At 47.8% G+C, this 22,765-nt stretch overlaps 2 protein-coding genes across 4 annotated transcripts in view; one reads left to right on the top strand and one right to left on the bottom strand.

The window, feature by feature from the left end:
* The first annotated feature begins 81 nt into the window (after positions 1-81).
* STARD5 (StAR related lipid transfer domain containing 5) lies at positions 82-11,535 on the top strand. The gene is made up of 6 exons (XM_025390308.1): positions 82-258; positions 924-973; positions 1,334-1,466; positions 4,770-4,887; positions 5,719-5,812; positions 10,799-11,535. Exons 1-6 carry the CDS (start codon positions 160-162, stop codon positions 10,944-10,946), a joined length of 642 nt encoding a protein of 213 aa, XP_025246093.1. The 5' UTR covers positions 82-159; the 3' UTR covers positions 10,947-11,535.
* A 2,450-nt stretch (positions 11,536-13,985) lies between these two features.
* IL16 (interleukin 16) overlaps positions 13,986-22,765 on the bottom strand; it is a 136,586-nt gene continuing 127,806 nt past the window's right edge. For 2 of the 3 annotated variants that reach the window (XM_025390533.1, XM_025390535.1), the window contains 6 exons: positions 21,560-22,652; positions 20,511-20,679; positions 18,409-18,510; positions 16,895-17,153; positions 16,515-16,637; positions 13,986-14,463 (listed from right to left, as the gene is read on the bottom strand). In XM_025390533.1, the coding sequence (XP_025246318.1) occupies positions 14,270-14,463; positions 16,515-16,637; positions 16,895-17,153; positions 18,409-18,510; positions 20,511-20,679; positions 21,560-22,652 (1,940 nt within the window). In that variant the 3' untranslated portion in view covers positions 13,986-14,269. Of the gene's footprint in view, positions 14,464-16,514; positions 16,641-16,894; positions 17,154-18,408; positions 18,511-20,510; positions 20,680-21,559; positions 22,653-22,765 lie in introns of all 3 variants that reach the window. The other variant, XM_025390532.1, reaches the window with a different exon arrangement.

The following is a 22,765-nucleotide window of genomic DNA, read 5'->3' as shown; positions in this document are numbered from 1 at the left end:
GCGGGATCCGTCTGAGGGCCTGCACCAATTCGGGAGCGGGGGCGGGGAAAGAGGCGGGGCTACGAGCTCCTCCCAGAACTCCAGCTTTCAGGCACTCCGGATCCAGCGCCGCCGCTCAAAACACCAGCGACCCGGCGGCCAAGCGCAGTTCCCGGCGCAATGGACCCGACGCTGGCAGCCCAGATGAGCGAGGCTGTGGCCGAGAAGGTGCTCCGGTACCGGCGGGACATAGCAGGCTGGAAGATTTGCCGGGAAGGCGTGAGTGAGGAGCTGGGCGGGAAGGGGTCCCGGAGACCGCTTCGTGGAGCCCGGGTCCCCAGAAGCCCCCAAGCCACTCCTCTCCCCGTTGTTTTCTGCACCCCAATCCCCTGGACCCGATTGAGAGGGATTCCAGTGGGGATTGTTTTAAAAAAAAGATTGGACCTGTTATGCTTACAATGACTTAAGGTGGTATCTGTTCCTTTCACTCAGTGAGTTACCCAAGGTCACCTGGCTGTTGAATGCTGTTTAGGACTGGAACCCTAACACCAGCCTCTAAAGCCTTTACTCTGTTCATTACAGCGTGAACCCCTCTCTTTGTCGTTGCCAGAGGGTAGCATGGGGGTAGTTTTGCTTGACACTTCTGACTTTTAACAAGTAGCCCTGGGTTGCTCAAGGAAACAGAATGCATGGTGGCTTTTAGATAATTTGAAAACCACCCACGGCTCTTGGAGTCAGCCAGTTGAGATCTTTTCTTCATCACATTCTGCTGTGGGGACAGCTTTGCCCAAGACTAGTCCCAGCTTTTCCACGTATGGGTTGCACAGCCTTGGAGAGTCGTATCTCTTGAGGCCTCTGACCCCTCTTCTGTAAAACAGGGGATTAAGCCAGGTGACCAGAGACCTTCTAGCTCTAAAATTCTGTGGTTCTGTGCCTTTTGACAGAATGGAGTTTCAGTTTCCTGGAGGCCATCTGTGGAGTTTCCAGGGAACCTGTAAGTGCATGCCTCGTTCAAAGCTTACCAGAGGTGCCGCACCCTTCCTGGTATCTTTATGGGTTTGCCTTTTAAAATATTCATATCAACCCTACAACCCGTAATCAATTGTCCTCCAGAAAAGCCTTACTGTTTTTAATGAAATCATTTTCAGCAAACTGTATTCTTGTGAAAGCTCACTGTCCATTTCTGCAGACCTGAAGGGAGGTGGGGCTAGTAAGTTTCAGCCCCTTCTCTGCAAGCCTGTCCCAAAAGAGTAGTGACAGACATGGCATGGTTCACCTTCTAGTCCTTAGATACAATCACAAGATAAACAAATTTGATTGATGCATTGGGGTCAAATTCCTTTTTATGCTCCAGGTACCGAGGAGAAGGCATCGTATATGGGACACCAGAGGAGGTGTGGGACTGTGTGAAGCCAGCCGTTGGAGGCCTACGAGTGAAGTGGGATGAGAATGTGACCGGTTTTGAAATTATCCAAAGCATCACTGATGTAAATCTTCCCAAGCATGTTATCTCTAGATAGTGTCTGGGCCCTGCTATAGTAACTCCCTCCCATTTCTTCTGGAAGGGGTCCGTGATACCTTTTGTCAGGGGAATATGTCCTGCAAACACAGGCTGCCCACTGCTTGCAGCATTGGAGGCCAGCCTCAGCCCAGTTTCCTGGTGGGAAACGTCATGATTCAGATAGGCAGAGAAGCCCCAAACAGAGTCTCTGGGGGTAGCATACCTGTTCCTTGTGTGGGGCTGCTGCACTAGGCAACACAGGACCCTCAGCCCCTGGCACCCACTTCCCTGAAGCCTGGGCCAGTAGCAGCCCCATGTACCTGCATGACCCCAGTTACCCTCTGGTATGAGGGTCTTCACGCTTTTTGCTTACATGCTTCCAACAGATTTTTGGGAAATTATGCATCATCCTCACACATCCAGTTCACATCTATTAATAACATTTAGTTGACAACTTATTTTTATAAGTTGCAAAGTGTATCATTTTTGACATGTAAATACCAGTTTTGAACAAAGCAATGACATTCTTTTAGATGTATCTAAATAATATATAAATTTTTATTTAAAATACATGAACAAAGTTTATTAAATAGTCAGAAATTGTATGTAACTGTTTTCCTAGAACTCAAATTTCCATTCCACGTAGCCCTCTGAATTTTATCCTAATTTAATACATGGTTGTTCTTGGAAGTCATCATCTTGCATCATAAATATGCATAGAAATGGAAATTTTTTTAATCATATATTTCCTGTAATCATGAGACTAATTTTTTTTTTTTTTTTTTTTTTTTTGAGACAGAGTCTCACTCTGTCGCCAAGCTGGAGTGCAGTGGTACGATGTGGGCTCACTGCAGCCTCCGCCTCCCGGGTTCAAGCAATTCTGCCTCATCCTCCCGAGTAGCTGGCACTACAGGGGCACGCCACCATGCCCAGCTAATTTTTGTATATTTGGTAGAGACGGGGTTTCACCATGTTAGCCAGGATGGTCTTGATCTCTTGACCTCATGATACCCCCATCTCGGCCCCCCAAAGTGCTGGGATTACAGATGTGAGCCACCACACCTGGCCAAGACTAATTTTTTTTTTTTTTTAAATTGGATTGAGGTATGAGTGTAATTCATTAAAATAACATCATTATATTATAAATTCTGATAAAGAAATATTAAATGTGACAAGTAAAACATTTTGCATCTTTAGCTGAGATGAATGGGAGCTCTTTTTTCTAATTAACTCATAAGTCCATGAAAAGATACAAACTTTTCAATAGACAGCTACAAAGTAGAGGGGAAGCACAGGCTACTGGTGAGCTCAGGTTTACAAAAAAGTGGAGAATTACCAAGTGGTAGCTCTTTATCATTTAGTGAAACAATGAAAATATGGAGAAAGGGCTTTTCCTTGCAGACTGGCATTTTTCAGCATGCTTTTGGCAACTCTCAAATATCCTAATTCTAAAATAGATGATGGCCGGGCGCGGTGGCTCAAGCCTGTAATCCCAGCACTTTGGGAGGCCAAGACGGGCGGATCACGAGGTCAGGAGATCGAGACCATCCTGGCTAACACAGTGAAACCCCGTCTCTACTAAAAAATACAAAAAAAAAAAAAAACTAGCCGGGCGAGGTGGCGGGCGCCTGTAGTCCCAGCTACTCAGGAGGCTGAGGCAGGAGAATGGCGTAAATCCGGGAGGCGGAGCTTGCAGTGAGCCGAGATCTGGCCACTGCACTCCAGCCTGGGCGACAGAGCAAGACTCCGCCTCAAAAAAATAAAATAAAATAAAATAAAATAAAAAATAAAATAAAATAGATGATGGATAGATAGGTGGATGGATGGATAGGATACAGGGCCATGCCATGAGTTTGTCGCATTTATGACATGCGCTGCTGCTGTCTTCAAAATTTCTTTCCAAAATTCTCCTCATCTTGGTTTCCAGACACTGTACCTCAGGAATGATGCACCTGGGGGCAATCATCAGAGGTGGAAGCAGTATAATTTTTTTTCAAATTTTTCATCACTTCTGCCATTACTGTTACAGAATACCAGAATTTAGAAATGACAAAATTGCCTTGTTTTTAACACCAAGTTTTGGAATGTGTTTAAGAAAGGGAAAAACATGAAATTCTAACACCAGTGTATACTGCCTTGATTACATATTGCAGCCAGCACTCCTAATTGTCCCTTTGCCACCCTGGAGGATTTTACACACTGGGACAATTCATGATAGGATGATTCTAGATGAATGGGCATATGCTGTGCTTTTCTTCAAATGGGAAAGGAGACCCTGTGTGCAGGTGCAGCCTGTTCCCAGGCAGGTCGTTAAGGGATGAAGGAAACATGGAGTAGAGTCATCTGGAAATTCATCCTCATTGCACCCATTGCAAAGTGCTCAAGTGCCCCCAGGCATCTCACGCCCATTTGAAGATTAATTTCCTGAGGCCAAAAGTGTCCCTGCTGAAAAGTTTCTCAGCAACACGTGGTGCCCCAAGTCTTAATACCTGAGGGGAAAGACAAAGAGATGGAGACCTTTACCAGCCCCACTCACCTCCCCTGAGACTTCTCCCCAGGACTGTTCCATCGCAGACCTGGCCTGTAGTTCTCCATTGTGACCCCGAGAGAGCCTGGGCCCCGCTCTCTTGCAGGATGGGATGAATGGGAGAAAGCCCAGCATCCTTGGTTTATAAAATGGGAGTGTGGACTACTGGGATATGCTGAGATTGAGTGAGGTTCAAGGTATTCCCTCCTGGGGCTGGGACTAGGGTAAACCAAAGAGTTGCCCCAGGCACAACATAGGAGGCTGAGCAAGTGCAGGGTCAGCCCTAAAAAAGAGTGGCCTTTCTTCCCTCTCCCTAGCTCTGGTCCTGTTCAAATCCCATCTCCACCATGAGCTTCGTGCTGAGTTCCTTAGTCTCTCCAAGTGTCAGTTTCCTCACCTGTAGTAGAGATTAATGATACCTGTTTCTAAAGGTAAGGGACAACTGAGAGCTTTGTCCAGCCAGGCTCTTACTAGGTGCTCAATAAATGGTACCTCTTATGGTCACTTGTGAGACATGACTTCAGCATGGCACTGGTCTGCAGCTAGATAGCTGTGGGCAGCCTGTGTCACAGCCCTCATCTTACAAACTGGGTGTATTTCCATGACACCTGGTTCCTGGGAAGATTTGCTCTGGATCTTACTGTTTATAGTGCCACCCTACTGTCGGTCCTGGTACCTCTCCCAGACCTTGAGGGATGGAGTGGGAGTTGGGAGAAGATGTCCGGCCAGCAGTCACAGCTACATGCTTCTTTGGTTTGACAGACCCTGTGTGTAAGCAGAACCTCCACCCCCTCAGCTGCCATGAAGCTCATTTCTCCCAGAGATTTTGTGGACTTGGTGCTAGTCAAGAGATATGAGGATGGGACCATCAGTTCCAACGGTGAGTGGTGCCCAGAGGAGCTGCCATGCCTTCCTACGATGCTGGGCTTTCTCTTCTGCACCTCACAGTTCCTTAAGGAGAGCCAAGCAACCAGAAATCACCAGAAACTCACACTCTGAGTCCCCTACCTCATCTGGTTGGGTTTGGGGGGATTCAGGGCCATGGGGGTCTGAGGCAAGACAGTCCACATACCAGTAATTCTATGTTTAAGTCACGGTTTTGCCAGTGCCTCCCTTTTTTTTTTTTTCCTGCCGAAGCTCATGGTGTTTGCTGTAGACATGTAGGTTAGTTGGGTGGCAAAAAACGTGTGAAAAATCCATGGCCATGTCTTCTTGAGAGTTTGGGTGCTGTCCACTCCCTTAATGTCCAGTGAGGAGCAGGGCTCCTGCCTCTGCACAGCCCCTGCCATTCCTCCAATTCTTCTACATGAGAGAGTTGGATGCATCCATGCCTCTCCTGGCTGGGATTTGAGAGAGGCACGTGCCTCCTCGCACTCCCAAACCTTGTGTTCTAGAATGTTCTTTTCTCTAATATTCTTGACAAGCTTGGGAAAGCTATGTGCGTGTTTATGCGTGAATGCAGATGAGTGTGTGTGAGTGCAAGTGTGTGTGCATGTGTGTGAGTTTGTGTACACGCATGTGAGAGTGTATTTGTATGTGTGAGTGTAAGGGGGAGTAGGGTGGGAGTAGGGGGACCTCACGCCAAAGGGCAAGAGTCCCTCACAGACTCCAGGGCTGCAGGTAGTCCAGTCTGTGTGTTCTATGGCATCCCAGTGGCGGTGGCCTGACTGTCTGAAGTTGTAACTCACTGACATTCTGCACTGTCTTCCAGCCACCCATGTGGAACACCCCTTGTGTCCCCCGAAGCCAGGTTTTGTGAGAGGATTTAACCATCCTTGTGGTTGCTTCTGTGAACCTCTTCCAGGGTAAGGATAATTTCCTGCATTGAGGTACATGGCTCAGACCTAACCGTGCCTTCCCTGTGGACCTTCTCTGAAAAGGGGCACTTTGACTATGATTCAAAAGAAGAAAAATGCCTTACAGCTGTTTAGATTGTGACGATACAAAATACTTTCACACACATCTGCGTAAGCAGAACCTCCTGAGAGTACCTGGCACATGGGCAAGAATTGAGGGGAGGCGTTACTCTTATTTGTGATGCAGGAAATTTTCCCTGCAGCCTCCAGGCTAAACAAATGTCATGGTCCATTTAGCAAATGAGGAAACTGAGGTTTGGGGAGATTCAGTGATGTGTCCTGACTCAAAGGCTAGGAGGTTGGCAGGGCAGGGTCTGTGCTCCAAGTCCTCCCTGAATACCCTCTGCCAGACAGGAGCAGCTTTGAAGATAGCAGTCCCCACCCCACATTTCACTCAGTGATCATCTCTCCTCGGCAAGGAATGTGGCGGAACTCAGGCCTAAAGGGCAGTTCTGAGACCACACTGTAAGTCAGCCTCAGAATTGACCCCGGGGACTCTCTATTCCCATTTGCCACAGGTCATGGCCAGGATCTTGCCAGGAAATTTCTGTGTAATGAATTACCTGTCCCTCATTTATCCTGGGAATCATGCAAGTTGACAGCGAAAGAAACTGCACCTTGCAGGTGTGTCGCAGTGTTCCCTGCAGTCTCCACACAGACGCCTGGAGGGAAGGGGTCCGTGCTTCTACCACATTGTCCCAGGAGGTGGGCCTCGGCGTCATGGGATTATACCAAGCCCAGACCTAGCACCTTTATGTTACCCTCTTTGCTAAGCTGGCTTTTCAGACATCACATGAAGACTTTTCTTAGATGTAACACAATTTTGACTTTGAAAATAGCACAGCTGTGCTCTGCCACACACAAACATACACACCTGCGCTCAGTTTCAGTTCTCTCAATATATAGGGTGCCCTAGATGCCCTGGCCTGGACTCATTTCCTTGTCCTCTCCCACCTAGTAGTCAGATGCTAGGACTCACCTTTCAATGGTGCCGGGTCTGACAGAGAGGAGTTTTCAGAATAAGAGGCAGAGTCATTTCTTCTCAGGGGCTGAATCCCATTGCTCTCTTCTTTTTGGTGGAATGCACAATATAATGGGTAGTATCATGCCCATAGCAAAGGTATCACGTGGATTTTATTTTATTTTATTTTATTTTTGAGACAGAGTTTGGCTGTCACCCAAGCCAGAGTGCAGCGGTGCAGTCTTAGCTCACTCTTGGCAACCTCTGCCTCCCAGGCTCAAGCAATTCTCCTGCCTCAGCCTCCCAAGTAGCTGGGATTACAGGTGCCTGCCACCATGCCTGGCTAATTTTTGTATTTTTAGTAGAGCGGGGGTTTCACCATGTTGTCCAGGCTGGTCTCGAGCTCCTGACCTCAAATGATCCCCCTGTCTTGGCCTCCCAGAGTGCTGTGATTACAGGCATGAGTCACTACGCCTGGCCCAATTGCATGGATTTTGCTGATAGGTTGGTTGGAGTCCCACAAAACCCTGCCTATATGAGGGTTTTAATTCAAGTGTTAACTCTTCCAACTCCTGTCTACTTGATTAAAAACATCATGTGTTCTCAGTAAAACTTTCTTCCAGAGCCTGCTCTGTGCAGTTATTCTCATGAGGCTGTGGATCTGAAATCTGTGACAATGATTATTCTTTTATTATTCTGTGAAGATAGGCCTATTCTGGACACTAGATTCAGCCGGCAATAATAGCAGCAGCAGCAGCTGCAAACATTTAGACAGCACTACTGTGTCAGCCACTATTCTAAGCACTTTGTATAAATTAACTATTTTTATAACAACCCTAAGGCACTGTTGTGATCCTGATTTTTAAGATAAGAACGGTGGGTGCACAGAGAGGTTTAGTAACTTATCCAAGGTCACATAGCCAGCAAGTAAGAGAGCCACAGTCTCATTCTGGCCATCTGGCTCCAGAATCTGGGCTCTTAACGCAGATACTGATGTCTCAAAACAGCTAGAGTATCTGTCCTCTTAGAACTTAGATTCCAATGAAGGCAGGAGGAGACAGACTAAACACAAATGTAAGTAGTTCTGTCTCGTGGATGCTCTAGTAAGTATCAGATGTTAAGTGCCTTGGGGAAAACTAAACCCAGATAAAGGTGCCAGGGAAAGGTGTGAGTGGGTTGTCTAGGGGGTTTCCCTAATAAGACGTTTGAACAAAGCACAAATGCAGGGAGTCTTGGGCATGTTGGTGGAGTGAGCATTCTGGCAGGGGTATGAGCAGATGCAAAGTCTCAGAAGTAGGAGCAGGAGCCAGCGCAAAAGCAGCGCCTCTGAGGAACAGCACAGAGGGAGGTGTTGTGTTAGCAAGGGGAGAGGCTAGGACATTCGGCCCATGAGGGAGCAGGGCCCACAGCCTGTTGGGGACTTTCCTCTGAATAAAATGGGAAGCCACTGGGGAGGCCTGAGCAGGACATGCTCTGACTTCAGTCTTAACTGCTGTGATGCCCTGCTTCCCCAAAGAGGGTGAACTCCAGGGGACAGGGACTTCCTTCCATCTCAAAGCCTTAGCATCATCTGCACTGCACCCTCTCCCTCACCCACCAACCTCTGCCCATCCCACCTTTGCTAGGGCCTTCTCTCTCCTCTTGCTCTCTTGAGCAAGAGGGTGTGAGCAAGAGGGCAAGAGGACTCATCAGGGGTGAGGTGGTGTTGAGGCCAGAGGTAGTGGTGGTTGAGCTGCAAGTGACCGTGGGGGGTGGGGGAAATGTGTTCTCAAGGTGGAGGAGCCTGTATCTGTGGTCAAGGCAGCATTACAGTATCATTTCTGGAGCACTTGCTCTGTGCACAGAAAGGGTGCTAAGTGTGCTTCACGCCTACTCTCATTAAATCCTTCTAGCAACCATAGTGGATGCCTTCATCCCAGCCTTTTCTGAGGGGAGACTGGGTGACCCACAACTCCTCTGTGCCCCCTTTTGCCCTTTCTGTTGTTGTCGTCACATAATGGTGTACATACAAGAGCTACCACTCACCAAGGCCACTGTGAGGAAGAGTTTGTCCCATCCCACACGGCCTCTCCCATGTTCCACCCACCACAAAGCCCAGTCCTCACCCAGAGGGAGACATGATCACGGAGTCTCATTTCTCACTCACCTGTTCATGTTTCTAAAGAGGATGCTGCTGAGAGGTGATGGGGGCCAGAGGAGGCCCAGTGGGAGGAGGAGCAGGGATGAGAGAGAAGGCCCTAGCAAAGGCGGGATGGGCAGGGGTTGGTGGGTGAGGGAAAGGTGGAGTGTGAATGATGCTAAGGCTTTGATATGGAAGGAAGTCCCTGTCCCCTGGAGTTCACCCTCTTTGGGGAAGCAGGGCACAAGCAGAGGAGAAAAGCCACAGCGCAGAGGAGCACATGCTCTCCCATCTTATGGATCTGTTGGCCCCCATCCTGCTCCAGGCCCGTTGTCCTTCTATATGACTTGGGGAGTGAGATTTTTTTTTTTTTTTTGAGATGGAGTTTTGCTGTTGTCACCCAGGCTGGAGTGCAAAATGGTGTAATCTCAGGTCACTGCAACATCCACCTCCCAGGTTCAAGCGATTCTCCTGCCTCAGCCTCCCGAGTAGCTGGGATTACAGGCACCCACCACCATGCCCGGCTAATTTGTGTATGTTTAGTAGAGATGGGGTTTCACCATGTTGTCCAGATTGGTCTCGAACTCCTGACCTCAGGTGATACAACCGCTTCGACCTCCCAAAGTGCTAGGATTACAGGTGTGAGCCACCGTGCTTGACCCTGAGGAGTGGGATTCTAAAAGGTCTCCAGTTCCAAACCTGTAGCCTGCATGATGTCAGGAAACATCTCATGGGCAGGCATAGAGCTACCTGGGGTTCCTGGTGAGGCTGAGGCTGTGGACAGTTGCATTCAAATAAAATGCCAAATGAGCTCCACAAAGCCCATACTACCTTTGTTGTCCTGGCCGTTGAGAAGTTTGTCACAGTGAAGATTGCTTCATGTCCCTACCAAGTTGTGTTCCGTCTCCACATTGTGTGCCCCTTTGATTCTGGACTTCCAGTCTGCATCTGTGCCACCTGCCGTCCTCTGAGCTTCTGCCCTCCCCCACCCCCGGCCAAAATCCCTTCATAGGTGCTCAAATTATTCGCCAGTTCTCTAAATAGCGGTTCTCAAAATTTTGGCATAAGGCTTTATTATACCCTTAAATATATTTGAGAGCTTCATAGGGCCTTTGTTCATGGAGGTTATAGCTATCATTATTTGATGTATTTGAAATTGTAACTGGGAAATTTGAGAAATGTTAAAAATATTTTAACATAAAAATTCACTGCATGATAAATTATTTTTAAAAACTGTATTTTTAAAAAGCAAAAAATATCATGACAAGAGTGGCATTTTTACATTTTTGCTCATCTCTTTCATGTCAGCTTAACAGAAGCTCATACCTGCTTCTGCATGCAGTCTGTTGCAATATCACACATCATGTAACCTCCAGAAAACTCCACCATATGCACGTGAGAGAAGGCGAATCACATGTTAGTGTTGTTATGAAAATAGTGTTAACGTTGCAGACCCCTTGAAAGGGTCCCAGGAGCCCCCAGGAGGTTGCAGACCCTAAATAGTGAAGGGCAGCATCTCTTCGTTCCTCTCAGGGCCTGGCACAAAGTGAGTTCTCCGAAAGCATTTGCTGAGTGAATCAGGCAGCAAGGTACTGCGTTTTTGGACTGGGAGTAGGGACTTCTCCCTCCCTGGAGGCTTGGAGAGGCTGTGGACTGCATCCCTGACAGGACGAGATTCCATCCTGAAAATGAGCAGGTCCAGAGAGGACCCCTGGGTAGAGGGCACAGCAAGGGATGAGACGCAATCACTGTATCATGGCCATTTCCACTGGGCTGGGCTCTGCTCACCGGCCTGGTGCTCATCCCCAGCATCTCTGCTGTAGATCGTAACACAGCTCTGCTGTTGCCTTTACAGGGAACCCACCAAGACCAACCTGGTCACATTCTTCCATACCGACCTCAGCGGTTACCTCCCACAGAACGTGGTGGACTCCTTCTTCCCCCGCAGCATGACCCGGTTTTATGCCAACCTTCAGAAGGCAGTGAAGCAATTCCATGAGTAATGCCATCATTACTTCTTGGCAAAGAACTCCCATGACTCATCGAGGAGCTCCAGCTGTTGGGATACCAAGGAGCCTGGGAGCATGCGGAGGCCTGTGTTCACTCTTTGGAACAAGCCGATGGACTACACATCTCTGAGAATGCCAACCAGAGACGGCAGCCCACCCTTCCTGCCTCCTGCCCCACTCAGGGTTGGCATGCAATGAGCCATTCATGTGCTCTAAATTCCATCTGCCTGTTACCCAAACATGCCTCTCCTGGCAGGGTAGACCCAGGCCTCTAACCATCTGACAGGGACTCGGGCTGGACACCGTGTGATGCACTCTGGCCCCAAGGCTTTATGTGCCCATCACTCTCAGAGACCGCGTTTCCCTGACTGTCATAGAGAATCATCATCGCCACTGAAAACCAGGCCCTGTTGCCTTTTAAGCATCTACAGCTCCCTCAGTCCTGTGCTGCAGACCCTCAAATGTATTTTTCTGATACAGACCATGTATATGGCTTTACTGCCACAAAAGTTTTTTTCCTTTAAAAAAGGTGTCAACTTGGAAAATAATGGTTTAAAAATGGGATAACCATTAAGGAAAAACACTTTCAATGTATCTTCCATTTGATGAATTTGTTTTTCTCTCTTTATCCCCTCATGGTGGACTTCCATGCCCTCAATGAAACCAGGCAGTGTGAATCTGTTCCAACCCAAATCTGCAGCATTAGGGATGAGTTCTTGGCAGTGATTCTGAACTGAGCATGTACTCATGTCTGCATGGGGAACTCTGGGGAGAAGAGCCTTCTTTTTCTTTCCCCTGGGCATTTGCCTTTCCTTGTCTTCTTACTGAGGTGGAGGCAGGAGGTCTCTGTCTTCCAGGCCCTGGCCAGGCCATCCTGCCATCAGGAAAGATAGACGAGCATGCCTCCCTCTAGCAGCCCTGGCTGGAATCTCCCCTCTAGATCCTGCTGCAAGACTGCACAAACCCACAGGGGCCATGTCCACCCAGGCACATCATCAGAACCAGGGAGCACAGCCTTGCCACCTGGAAGGGGCCTCAGCAGCCATGCAAGTTTCTTTCCCTATCTCCAATCCAGAGAGGGATCCTCTAACATTCTCTAGCAACCTTATCTGCACCCCCGCCACCTTCCTTGTAAGAAAGACCGCGTGTGTCTGACTAAAATCCCTTCACGTTGCATTTACCCAGGTTACTATTGCGCGTGCAGGATGTTTTCACAGTGTTCTCAGCCTTTGCTCCTCCAAATAGAAAACATTTCCCCTGTGTTACTGTTACTTCCCTATTTTTGAGTCCTGGGGTGACTGTCTCTTAAATGTGCCAAGATGTGAGCAAGCTTTAAAACACGACAGCTCAGTGTTAAGGGGGCAGAAAGCTTCCTCTTTCTGTGTTCTGTTTGCAACTACAGATTCCACAATCATGCCTTAAGATCTTTTAGCTAACACCCTTTTCAAGAAATCATCAGGCTCTTGGATTGACTTAGAATTCATTCATTCATTAAGTGCTTACAGAGTCCCCACTCTGTGTCAAGCACTGTTCTATATCAACTTCTCATGAGCTCAGCCAATTCTAGGTGCACCAGCCAAGGAAACTTCATGCCTGCCCCCTCTGAGCTCCATACCCTGAGGTGATGGTCTAACCAAGACGGGATCGCCTTGTCCGGCCCTGTGTAGCCAAGTAGAAGGCCAAACAAGTTAACCAGCAGGACAGAAACTGCTCTAAACCCATTATTCCTTGGGATGAATAGAACAGTGAGCTGAATGCCTGCTCTAATGAAGCCATTAAAGGGGTTTACAGTAAGGTTAGGAGCCCAGCTGGGTTTTCTGAGTCTACTGCTGGGAAACAGATTCTTCACTTCCTGTGGACCCTAGAGAAGCCATCGGATTGCATTAACATGGCTCCACTGATGATGGCCTGAGAATTACTACTTTTTGTGTTCCATCTGTTGTCCTTGCCAGGTCTTCCCCCACATCCTTACTTCACAGGATCAGGGGCTGAGAAGAGGCCAATACTCTGGCCCAGGCCTGGTCAAGGGATGCTGGTTGTTGCTGATGCAAAGGCACATTGCCTGGTCCTTAGCTTGACAATCAGGCACCCAGAGATGACCAGACCAAATATCCCTTTGGCCAGGCGCTCAGGTATTCCCTATAATGTTGTGCACTTAAAGCATCTTGGGCTGACAGTCTCTACCGAATCACAGAAGGAAGGACTCAATCTGCCGCATCACTTACCAGCTGGATAATCTATTTACTGTACATTTTTGCCCTCATATCAATACATTGGCACAGAACCATACACTGTAGAAGCTGCTGTGATCACCAAAGGCAGTGTCCGTTTAGCCCTGAGCACAGTGCTTGGCATGTGGTAGGTAAGTAGTAGCAATTTTATTTGATACCCTCATATGCATGCTGGTTCCTTCTGTCAGCACACCTGTTCACGCTTTGAGCTTGGTGCTTCACCTAGACTCCTCTGTTTACTGGCTCCACCACCCTTCCCTAGGATTACTTCTCCAATCCAAACAAAAACAATTTTGCAAATCTTTCATGTGACAAATTATATATTTCATAAATGACCCCAGCAATATTTCCTCTCCCCTTAAGCCTAGGCAGGTTTGTGTCAGCTCTAACTGATGGAGTATAGTGGAGGTGGTGCTATGCGACATCCAAGGCAAAGGTATAAACAAGATGCAGCTTCTACATGGCTCTTGCACTCCTGAGATGCTCATCCTGGGAATCCAGACACCATGTTGTGAGGAGGCCCAGGCCACAAGGAGAGGCCACCTATAAGCATTCAGGCCACCAGCCCCAGGTGAGTTGCCAGCCAACAGCCAACATCAACGGCCAGATGTATGAGTGAGTAATCTCACATGGTCCCAGCCTTTGCATGACTTCAGCTCACGCCAAGTGAAACAGAGATCAGCTGCCCATTCCAATCTCTGCCCACGTTGCAGATTCATGAGAAAAACAAATGTCACTGTTTGGGGGTGAATCATGACACAGTTACAGTACTTGAAACATTTTTCAAAGCCAGGCATGAATTTCATATGAAATCACAATCCATTTTATTTGTGGCACCACAATATTATCATTAAGCTCTCTTTTTACACGGTCTACAATTTGTATCAACTACCCCAGTGTGACTCTGCCCTTACTTTAGGGACAACCCTTTTGCTGGGTGGTGTCCTAGAAGGTCTGGGCCCGGGCAGCAGCCACTGGGAAGCCCACCTGTGCTTTCCCCCATCTGGGTAGGGCGGCAGCAGAGACCCTGAGAATCAGCAGTTATAGGAGCTATGTGTTACTGGCTTTGGCTTCAGCATGTCCTGCCTAGGAGTCTGCAGCAGCCGTGGTTTCCTTGGGCTGGAGGCTTTTCCTCCTAATTACAGTCGTGACAGGTCCATCAGGCAGGGCCTTGATGATGTTCCAGGCTTCAAACCGTGTGAGGCCCTGCATGGCAGTGCCAGCCAGCTGCAAGATTTCATCTCCAGGCTGGATTGTCTCACTTTGTTCTGAGGCTGCTCCTGAAAGGGAGAAGATAATGGGTTCCACAGATGATGGGGAACAAGAAAAGTTGCCTCCTCTCCTTGATCTCCAGGGAGCCAGGATAGCTTGGTAGAGAGTGGGGCATCATCCCGTGGGAGCTTGCTTGTTGGTGGTTCTAAAATGAGGCATCTCTTAAGATGGTGACTCAGAGGTTAGGGAACCAGGCTGCAGCTCTCCATGGCCCTTGGAAAGGGATAGCCCATGCTGTCTCCAGGGCAGGGAACCATCAGGCAGCTCCGCGCATTAGCCTGGCTGGAGCACCGTCCATAGTTCATAGAAGACTCTGGGGAACTGAGTCCTGCCTAGACCCTGCTTTGGACACTGACCCAATATCCTATCCCCTTCACATTTGTTCTCCGCATCTGATGAGGACATCAGCAATAGGTGGTATGGGAAGAGGGCTAGTGAGACTTTTGTGCAACAATCTTTACAGGGATCTTGCCTCTGAGTGGCATGAAGTCCTCTGTGTCTACATAAAAAAGGAAACAAACATATATGCCCCCCACTATTTCAAAGCTGCATGTGAAAACAATGCTATTTTACTTGTTTTATTAAAAGATAATTTCCCATCCATTTGACACAGTGGTCTTCACAAATCCTGAATAAGAGTAGAAGACAATACTAATCATAGTAATGAAAATATAGCTAAAGTGTATTGGGCATTTATTTTAAAAGGCATTGTGCTAATGTTTTGCATTTATGACAGTAATCCTATGAGGGATGTATTATTTGTGTTTCCTTTTAACAGTTGAGGAAACCAAGAACTCAAGTAACTGGCCCAGAGCTTCACAGCTGCTAGTGGTAGGCCCTGGGCTGGAACCCAGACTTTCTGGCTCCAGAATCTGCATCTCCCCTCCCACATCACGCTGCAGCTGGCAGTCTCATCCTCAACATTTAAGTAAATGGGTCCATGGTGGTGAAGTGACTTGTCCAAGGTCATGCTACTAAGGTCATGTGGCAGCAGTAACACTAGAATCTAGTCCTCTTGACATTGAACCCAATGTTCCTTCTAAATTGACCTTCAAAAATCAGAAATATATTTCCCAGAATTGGGGTTAACATGGATTCTGGGGGGAATGTCATGTAAGCCTCACTGTACCTTCTGGGTTTCTGCAGCTGCAGCAGAACTTCCTGTAATGAAACCAGTTGACAGCAGGAGCTTATGGTGGGTGAGGGACAGAGCTAAGAGTCCCTTTGGGTCTCAGTCCTAAGAGCCCTCAGATACACACCTGTACCTCTTTACCTCCTTTTATGGATGAGGAGCCTCAGGCCCAGAAGGGAATGGTCACTCAGCATGTTACAGGCAGAGCTGGGACTAGAACCCGGCTCACCTGCCTCCCTCTCCAGCACTCCTCTCTCTACAACCCCTTGCTCTGTGGCTTGGAGACCTCCAATTTGAGGAACACCAAAGAATCAGGAGTGGTTTTACATGGTTGCCACAGTCATTCATGATTTTCACAGGGAAATCCAAGGGACCCCCATATCAGACTGATTTGTACTCCAATCCCTGATGAACCAAATAACAAAATTTTAAATAAAGGCAGGAGCTGATGTGTCGAGTTCTAGGGTAAGGCAAATGAGGCCAGGTGTGCAGTACAAAGTCAGACTGTCTTTATTTAAACTTCGATATTTTGTTCAACATGTTTTTCTAAAATTAACTTAAACACACTGCATTAAAATAGTATTGATCTGGGTTACTGCAGATTTTGGCACCCCTTTAAAATTTTGCACTGTAGGCCAGTGCCCCACTGCCTCACTCTAGAGTCCTGGCCCTGCCAACCCAAACCAAGCCCAGGACTTAGGTGTTTATGAGGACCCATCAAAACACACCAGGGATTCAGGGGATGTCAGAGCAAAGGAGAAAAAGTAGAAAAAGCAGAATTCAGCCCTAAAAAGACCAGCATGCCTATGAAGAGGACATGGAGTTGTGGGAAACCAACATAGCCCAGAAAGTGCCCAGAAGCCTTTTGGGGGCCTGGCCACATGCCCACAACTGGAGAACCCACAAAGAACCAGATACACCCCACACCTTTGAAAATCCTGTTAATGGTGAGAGGCTTGTCTCCATGCAGGGAGCCCTTCCCTCCTTCCAGGCTGAAGCCCAGCCCTGCAGACATCTTCTCCAGTGTCACCGTGTAGACTGTGGCCTCTGCTGCTAAGAAAAACACAAGGTGTCTGTTAGGGATCCTCTCCTCTCCCAGGCCATAGATGCCCTGGGCATCAAGTGAGCCCGGGGTGATGCTGCCCCCATGTTTGCACACAGGCATATGTAAACACAGACATACATCTCAAACAGTGTACTAGGCAGGCCACACATTCTTGGGGTCACAAATTACTGAGTAGCCCCATCAGGTCTGGCCACACATGGCCAAAGAGGATGTGGCCCATGTGGGAGTTGGGAGAACTTACAGGATTCTACAGAAACATCACTGGCTGCAGAGGCTGAGGCTGCAGAGTCAGTGGTGGAGTTGAGGTCGGGCATGGACTCTGCAGTCAGCTTCCTTGTGACAATCACAGCTTGCCTGGGCTCTCGAGCTTGGCGGAGAATGGCCAGGGCATCATTGTGCGTGGTCCCCTTGAGAGACTTGCCGTTGATGGAAAGAACCTCATTGCCCTTCTGAATAGTCCCTTCCTGGGAGGCCAGCCCGTTTGGAAACACTTTGTGAACCTGAGCAAACCAAAGGAAGTCAGGACCAGAAATCACTCAAGTCAAGTCCACATACTTGCTGGAGGAGGATTGAACCAGTTAGTCAATGCTAGAGGATTTTTAGGCCAACAAAGATTAAAGATAATTGTGTCCTAGATTGGAGCTGCTGGCACAGAGGCCAGCATTCCCTCCTTCTCCATCCAGAGCAGAGATCACCAGCAATAATGACCAGGTAAGCCCTCAGAATCTATCCCAGCACAATGTCCTAAACTGTATCAGCACAATTCTAGTTGGGAGTCCAACTAAAATCTTTTTTTCCCAAAGTAGTTTTCTACTACTTTGGGAATTCCCCAAAGGAGTTTTCTCAAAACACTGATTCGATGACATATTTACGGGTATTGTGTAAGAAAAGGGCTTTTCCTGTAATTTTTTTAAAAATAGAGACAGGGTCTCTCAGTGTTGCCCAGGATGGTCTCAAACTCCTGGGCTCAAGCAGTCCTCTCACCTTGGCCCCCCACAGTGCTGGGATTACAGGTGTGAGCCACCCACCCGGCCAAGAAAATTTTTTTTTAAATCAAAAAAACTTGAGGAATACTGGGTTAAACAAAAGCTCTGAAAATGTCTACTTTTAAAAAGCAAAAGGCATTAGGGGGTCTACAGTGCAAATTTGCATGGCAGATTTCTAAGCAAAAGGCATTAGAGGGTCTACAATGCAAATTTGCATGGCAGATTTCTAAGTATTGGCAGGGTATTATGGGGACTCCCAAAATGTTTCAACAAAGAATTCTTTTCTCATAGAGAAATGGTCGGTCTCATTTGGCAGAATGCATTTTGAGAAACACTCTCATAGGCAGTCTAGACATTTTTATAGCTGCTCCCCTAGAAATTCTGACTCTTTACCTCCAATCACTTCTTGGTCCCCTTTCTGCAAGATATGTGGGATAAACAAACACAAACAAATCTCATGTCTCTGCCTCAGCCTCTTTAATGAGGTCCATTAATAATTAAGAGGACTGAGTGATAGCATGCATGGAAATCACTAAAATGTGGTACCTGTAGTTTTGCTTTTATGATGGGAGCAAAGCTCTTTGCTTCTCTAAATTGTTTTGGTGTTAGAAAAATTCTGTTACATCGTTAGAATCGCCAGGCTGTAAGATCCAAGCATGAAGCAGAACCTCCCCTCTGAACCTCAGGTTCCTCAATGCTAGAGGATTTTTAGGCCAACAAAGATTAAAGTTAATTAAAGGAGGAACCTCAGGTTCACTTGACCACTCACCGTAATCACCTTGTTTTCTAGATCTGCTCCTCCTGCCAAGCTGAACCCAAGACCAGCACCTTCCTCCTTGTGTAAGATGGTGACATGGATGCTGTCTAATTGCTGCAGGAGGAAATACATACATTCAAAAACAATTTTACTGCAAGAGGATAAACAGTTTAACATCAGACTGACATCAGACTGATTTGTTATCTCAAACCCCAGCTTGGCCAGCCTCCAAGTTACATCACCTCCTTAAACCTCAGTTTCCTCATCTGTAAAGAATGGACTCTTCAGGAGTCATGGGAAGCTTAGAAGAAAAAAAATGTATGTAAAGCAGCAAGCATAATTATTTTCCTCTCTCATTCACCCCATCCACACCCGGGCAGGGGGCGTTCCATGAATCAGTCAGAAATCATAGCATGTTGGACAGTGTGAGATGAAGTCAGGTTGTAGGACTTCAGGTAAAAAAAAACAAAACAGGGGTCAGTGCTCTTCTGCAGGAATTGGTTGCTCCTTCTTCCCTTCTACTTCTCCATGGGTCACAGCAGCAGCACTAAGGAAATCCAGCTAACATCTTGCCCCAATGCACAGTGTGCAAGTGTGACACACACACACTCACACTACTACAGTACTACTTAGCCTAGACCAGGACTCACATGGAGCCAGGACATCGTCAGAGACTCCTAATCCAGTCTAGAGCAGGGGTCTCAAACTCAGATGCCTATAGGAATTAGGCAGGTCCCTAAAATGAGCAAAATGGGCAGATGTGAGTGACAGCAAAGAGCCAACGAGTACATCTGCTCAAAGGGTCAGCTCTACATAGGAATACAGACCTAGCGCTACCAGATCACTTCCCTAAAAAAAGTCCAGGTTTCAATTCAGGTTTTGTCATATATAGAATTCAGTATTTTTTTAATCACCATGCAGACCAAACAAAATACACCTACAGGCTCTTGGGCCACCTGTTTGTACCTTGGCACTAAGGAGTAAATTTATATCAAAGAATTCACTTGCTCAGGGCCACTAGAATTCACTTGCTAGGCCACTTGTAGCTGTCCCTATGATCCTAAGACTTGGAGCCCCTAAGACCCAAAAGCATGGAAGGATGAATGTATCTCACTGCACCCTCACCTCCAAGCCCCAACACTAGCCCAAATCTCTCAACTCTTACCCAAGTATCAGGTTACTTGCCTTGTGGAAGGCTCTTCTCAGGTTAGAAAGCAAATACTCTCTCCAGAGCAGCTCAGGCAGAACAGCTCTTCATGTTATTTCATTTGCACTGAGTAAGGTCCTGGGGGATGATGGTCCCAGGTGATGAGTGAAAGCCACAGAGAAAGAATCTCAGCACAGCAGCACCTTGTGCTTACCAGACTCACCCACATTATTGATGTGGAAATTGCAGCTATGAGGCCTCCTTGTATGGAACACGAGAACCTCCTTATCCTCTCATCCTAGTCTGGATCATTCTAGTGCCAAAAGCCTGCGTAGGCCTGGGGCAGCACCTAGAGGGTGCAGGACCTACGAGCCCGAGCTCATCTGACTGCTGGCCCCAGCTCAGCCTGACCACTTCCTCCCCACACCCCTTTGGGTCATGCTCAGAAAACATATGGGAAGTGAGACTCTCAGAATGACTTGACTGAAGTATGGGGGCCTTGTGAGCCCTGGGATCAGCCACCTCTCCATGCACAGTGGAAATAATGAAAGCTCCAGGTGAGAGCTCTTGTGACCCACATTGTTTACAATGGACAGCATCCCACAACAGACACATGCCAGGACAGCAGCCCATGGTTTGTGGAAACAGCATTGAACTTGAACTTGGAGACAGAAAACCTAGGTTTTGTAACCTTGATTGAGCCTTACCGTTCTCATTTATAAAATGACAAAAGAAGATGCAAGAAGTCATTGAACCCTTCTTTTGAAAGCAGTTCACAAGCTAAAAGGCTCTCTTCAAATGGAAAGTCTTACTGTGGCCAAGTGCTACCATGTCCAACCATCACAGGACACAACCTGGGTCTGATGTCAGCAGGCTACTCAAGCTACTTCCCCTCTGGCCCAACTAAGGTGGCCACACAGCCATAATAAGCCATTGGTTACTGCAGATGCTTACAAAGGAAACCTACCTTTAATGTTGCTTCATCCAGAACCTTCACCTCCTCGATGAGTTGTTTTAATTCTTCTGAGCTCAGCAGGGAGATAACAGACTGACCAGACTGATGGGAACTGTGGTCCCCATCATCATCTTCCTTGGCTTCCGTGAGACCCTCTGTATATTCTCTCAGCTCTGAAAGGCTTTCATAGGGAGAAACAACACACAGTATGAACAATCCTATTAAAAAGAGATAACAGTAATTGTATAATTAGTCTATCCCAGGTGTGGTGCCAAGCATTTATGTGCATATTATTTGATGCAACAAATCTATGAGTAGATACTAGCATCCCTTCACTCTACAGATATTTCGCAGCAGCATAAGAACAATAAATAAAATTAATAAATGCAGAGCTACTTTGATCAGAGGGAAGACCAAGCCCCAGCCCTACAGCAGGAACCCCATGGCATGCCTGACATCCTCTTGGTTCTGCAAAGAAGGTCTCATTCATCTCCTAATTTGAGCTGATGAGGAATCTGAGGGTGAGTATGGAAAGAACCTGCTCGTAGTCAGATTCAGTGCCTGAGCTGAGACTAGGACCCAGACATCCTAACTCCCTGACCAGGGAGATGAACCCACGTGCAGAGTACAAGTGGATTCCATTTGGAGAGCAGTAAGAATTCCCAATGGATAATCTGGCCTCATTCTGGTCTTTCTGAGTAACCGCAGGACATTTCAGATGTGCATCAACCTTCCAAATCTCCACAGGTATGCATCAGCCCTCATGAGCAATGCACCAGGGAGCCAGTCCCACCTCCTACCTCCCAGCCTTCCTGAAGCCAGGTGTCGTGAAAACTCCTCCTTAATATGGAAGGCGGAGGTGTAATACCTACAGACAGACACACACACACACACACACTCAGACATCTGTGCACACACACATGGAAAGAAAGAGGCAGAACAATTCTTTAATCAGTGTATCTGAGAATTTTTTAAATGATATATAGAATTATTTTTAAAAATAAATATGAGAAAGAAAAAGATGAGAAAGATAGAGAGAAACACCAGGTGTAGAAACTCACTTGAGCGAGAACCCCGTGTCTGAGGCAGACGTTTCAGCAGAACCATTTGCAGCTGAGTCTTCATTGGATGATGATGTTGGAGATGCCCCTTCCTTGGGGATGCAGGGAGTCTGGGCACAGGAGAGAGAAGACGGAAGGCACAGCAAGGATTTCATGACAGCCGATGACACTTGGCTGCTGATAGAGTAGAGTTTGCTGGTCTTTTCATCAAGTAACTTCGTCTCACAGGACTGGGACCTGGTCAGGGGGAAGCTCCGTGCTCGCTGGCTTGGCATCTTGAGCACTGGACCTTGAGATTTCTCAGTCTGTGTTGGCAGCAGCCTTAGAAGCGGGTCTGAGCCAGTGGGGAGAGTTTTCTGATTGGACTGCAGCCCTGGGGGAGGGGACTCAGACACACCTGGGTCTCTGGCCTCCGTGGCTGCAGGGGACCCCGACGGCAGCACTTGCTCAGGCTGCTGGGGCACAAGAGTGGGTGCAGCCCCTCGCCCCAAGAGTCCAGAAAACCGTCCTCCCTCATGCTTCCCAAGAGGTTTTGCTGCCTCCCCAGAGGAGGGCTGGAGGCTCAGTCTCTGGGCTCCTTTGTCAGGCAGTTGAGAGGAGCCAAAGGTTTCAAAGGAGCTGATTCTCTGCTTGATGGAGGAGGAGGAGGAGGCCCGGATGTGTGGTCCCAGGTGCTCCCTGGAAGCAGGTGCTGGCTGGGTGGACAAGGCAGGATCAGGGAGCCCTCTTGCGTCTGAAGCACGATTCCTCAAACCTTTCAAGCTTTGGCGAAACCAGGCTGGCTTGGGAGCCACAGGAGGACCCTTCTTCACAGTGCTCCTGTCTGCTGACTTGTAAACTTTGGGAGTGCCATTGGCGGTGTCCAGCTTTGGTGGGTTCCCATCTGGGTGGCCCTGTGTCCCATCTTCTTCACTCAGGCTGGCATTGGGCTGTAGAGGCATGTGGCCAGGGTTCTCACTCATGATGGGGCTAAATAGGTTTTTGATGCAGTCGGAAATCCTAACCCAAGGGTCTTCGGCTGTGGTATCAAAGCTATAGTCCATCCGAGCCTGCCTCTTAAGCAGTGGGTGTTTTATCGGGGATGTTTGGGTCACTACAGTGCAGAAACAAGGCCAAAGCTGTGCATTACATCATACTGTGACTTTTCTTCCTAAATTCTAGTTTCCAAGCTGAACAGCAAGAAGTATTCAAGAGGAGGAGACTAGC

The sequence above is a fragment of the Theropithecus gelada genome, chromosome 7a (genome assembly GCF_003255815.1).
Source record: "Theropithecus gelada isolate Dixy chromosome 7a, Tgel_1.0, whole genome shotgun sequence".
NCBI lineage: Eukaryota > Metazoa > Chordata > Mammalia > Primates > Cercopithecidae > Theropithecus > Theropithecus gelada.
This window is presented reverse-complemented; position numbering and strand designations above follow the sequence as displayed.

What these genes read in the sequence shown, in the direction of transcription:
- STARD5 (XM_025390308.1), top strand. Translation starts at nt 160, where the DNA reads ATGGACCCGACGCTGGCAGCCCAGATGAGCGAGGCTGTGGCCGAGAAG. An exon ending in GGAAGATTTGCCGGGAAGGC is followed by an intron (nt 259 to 923) that starts GTGAGTGAGGAG and finishes GCCTTTTGACAG; the next exon opens with AATGGAGTTTCAGTTTCCTG. An exon ending in TTATCCAAAGCATCACTGAT is followed by an intron (nt 1,467 to 4,769) that starts GTAAATCTTCCC and finishes TTGGTTTGACAG; the next exon opens with ACCCTGTGTGTAAGCAGAAC.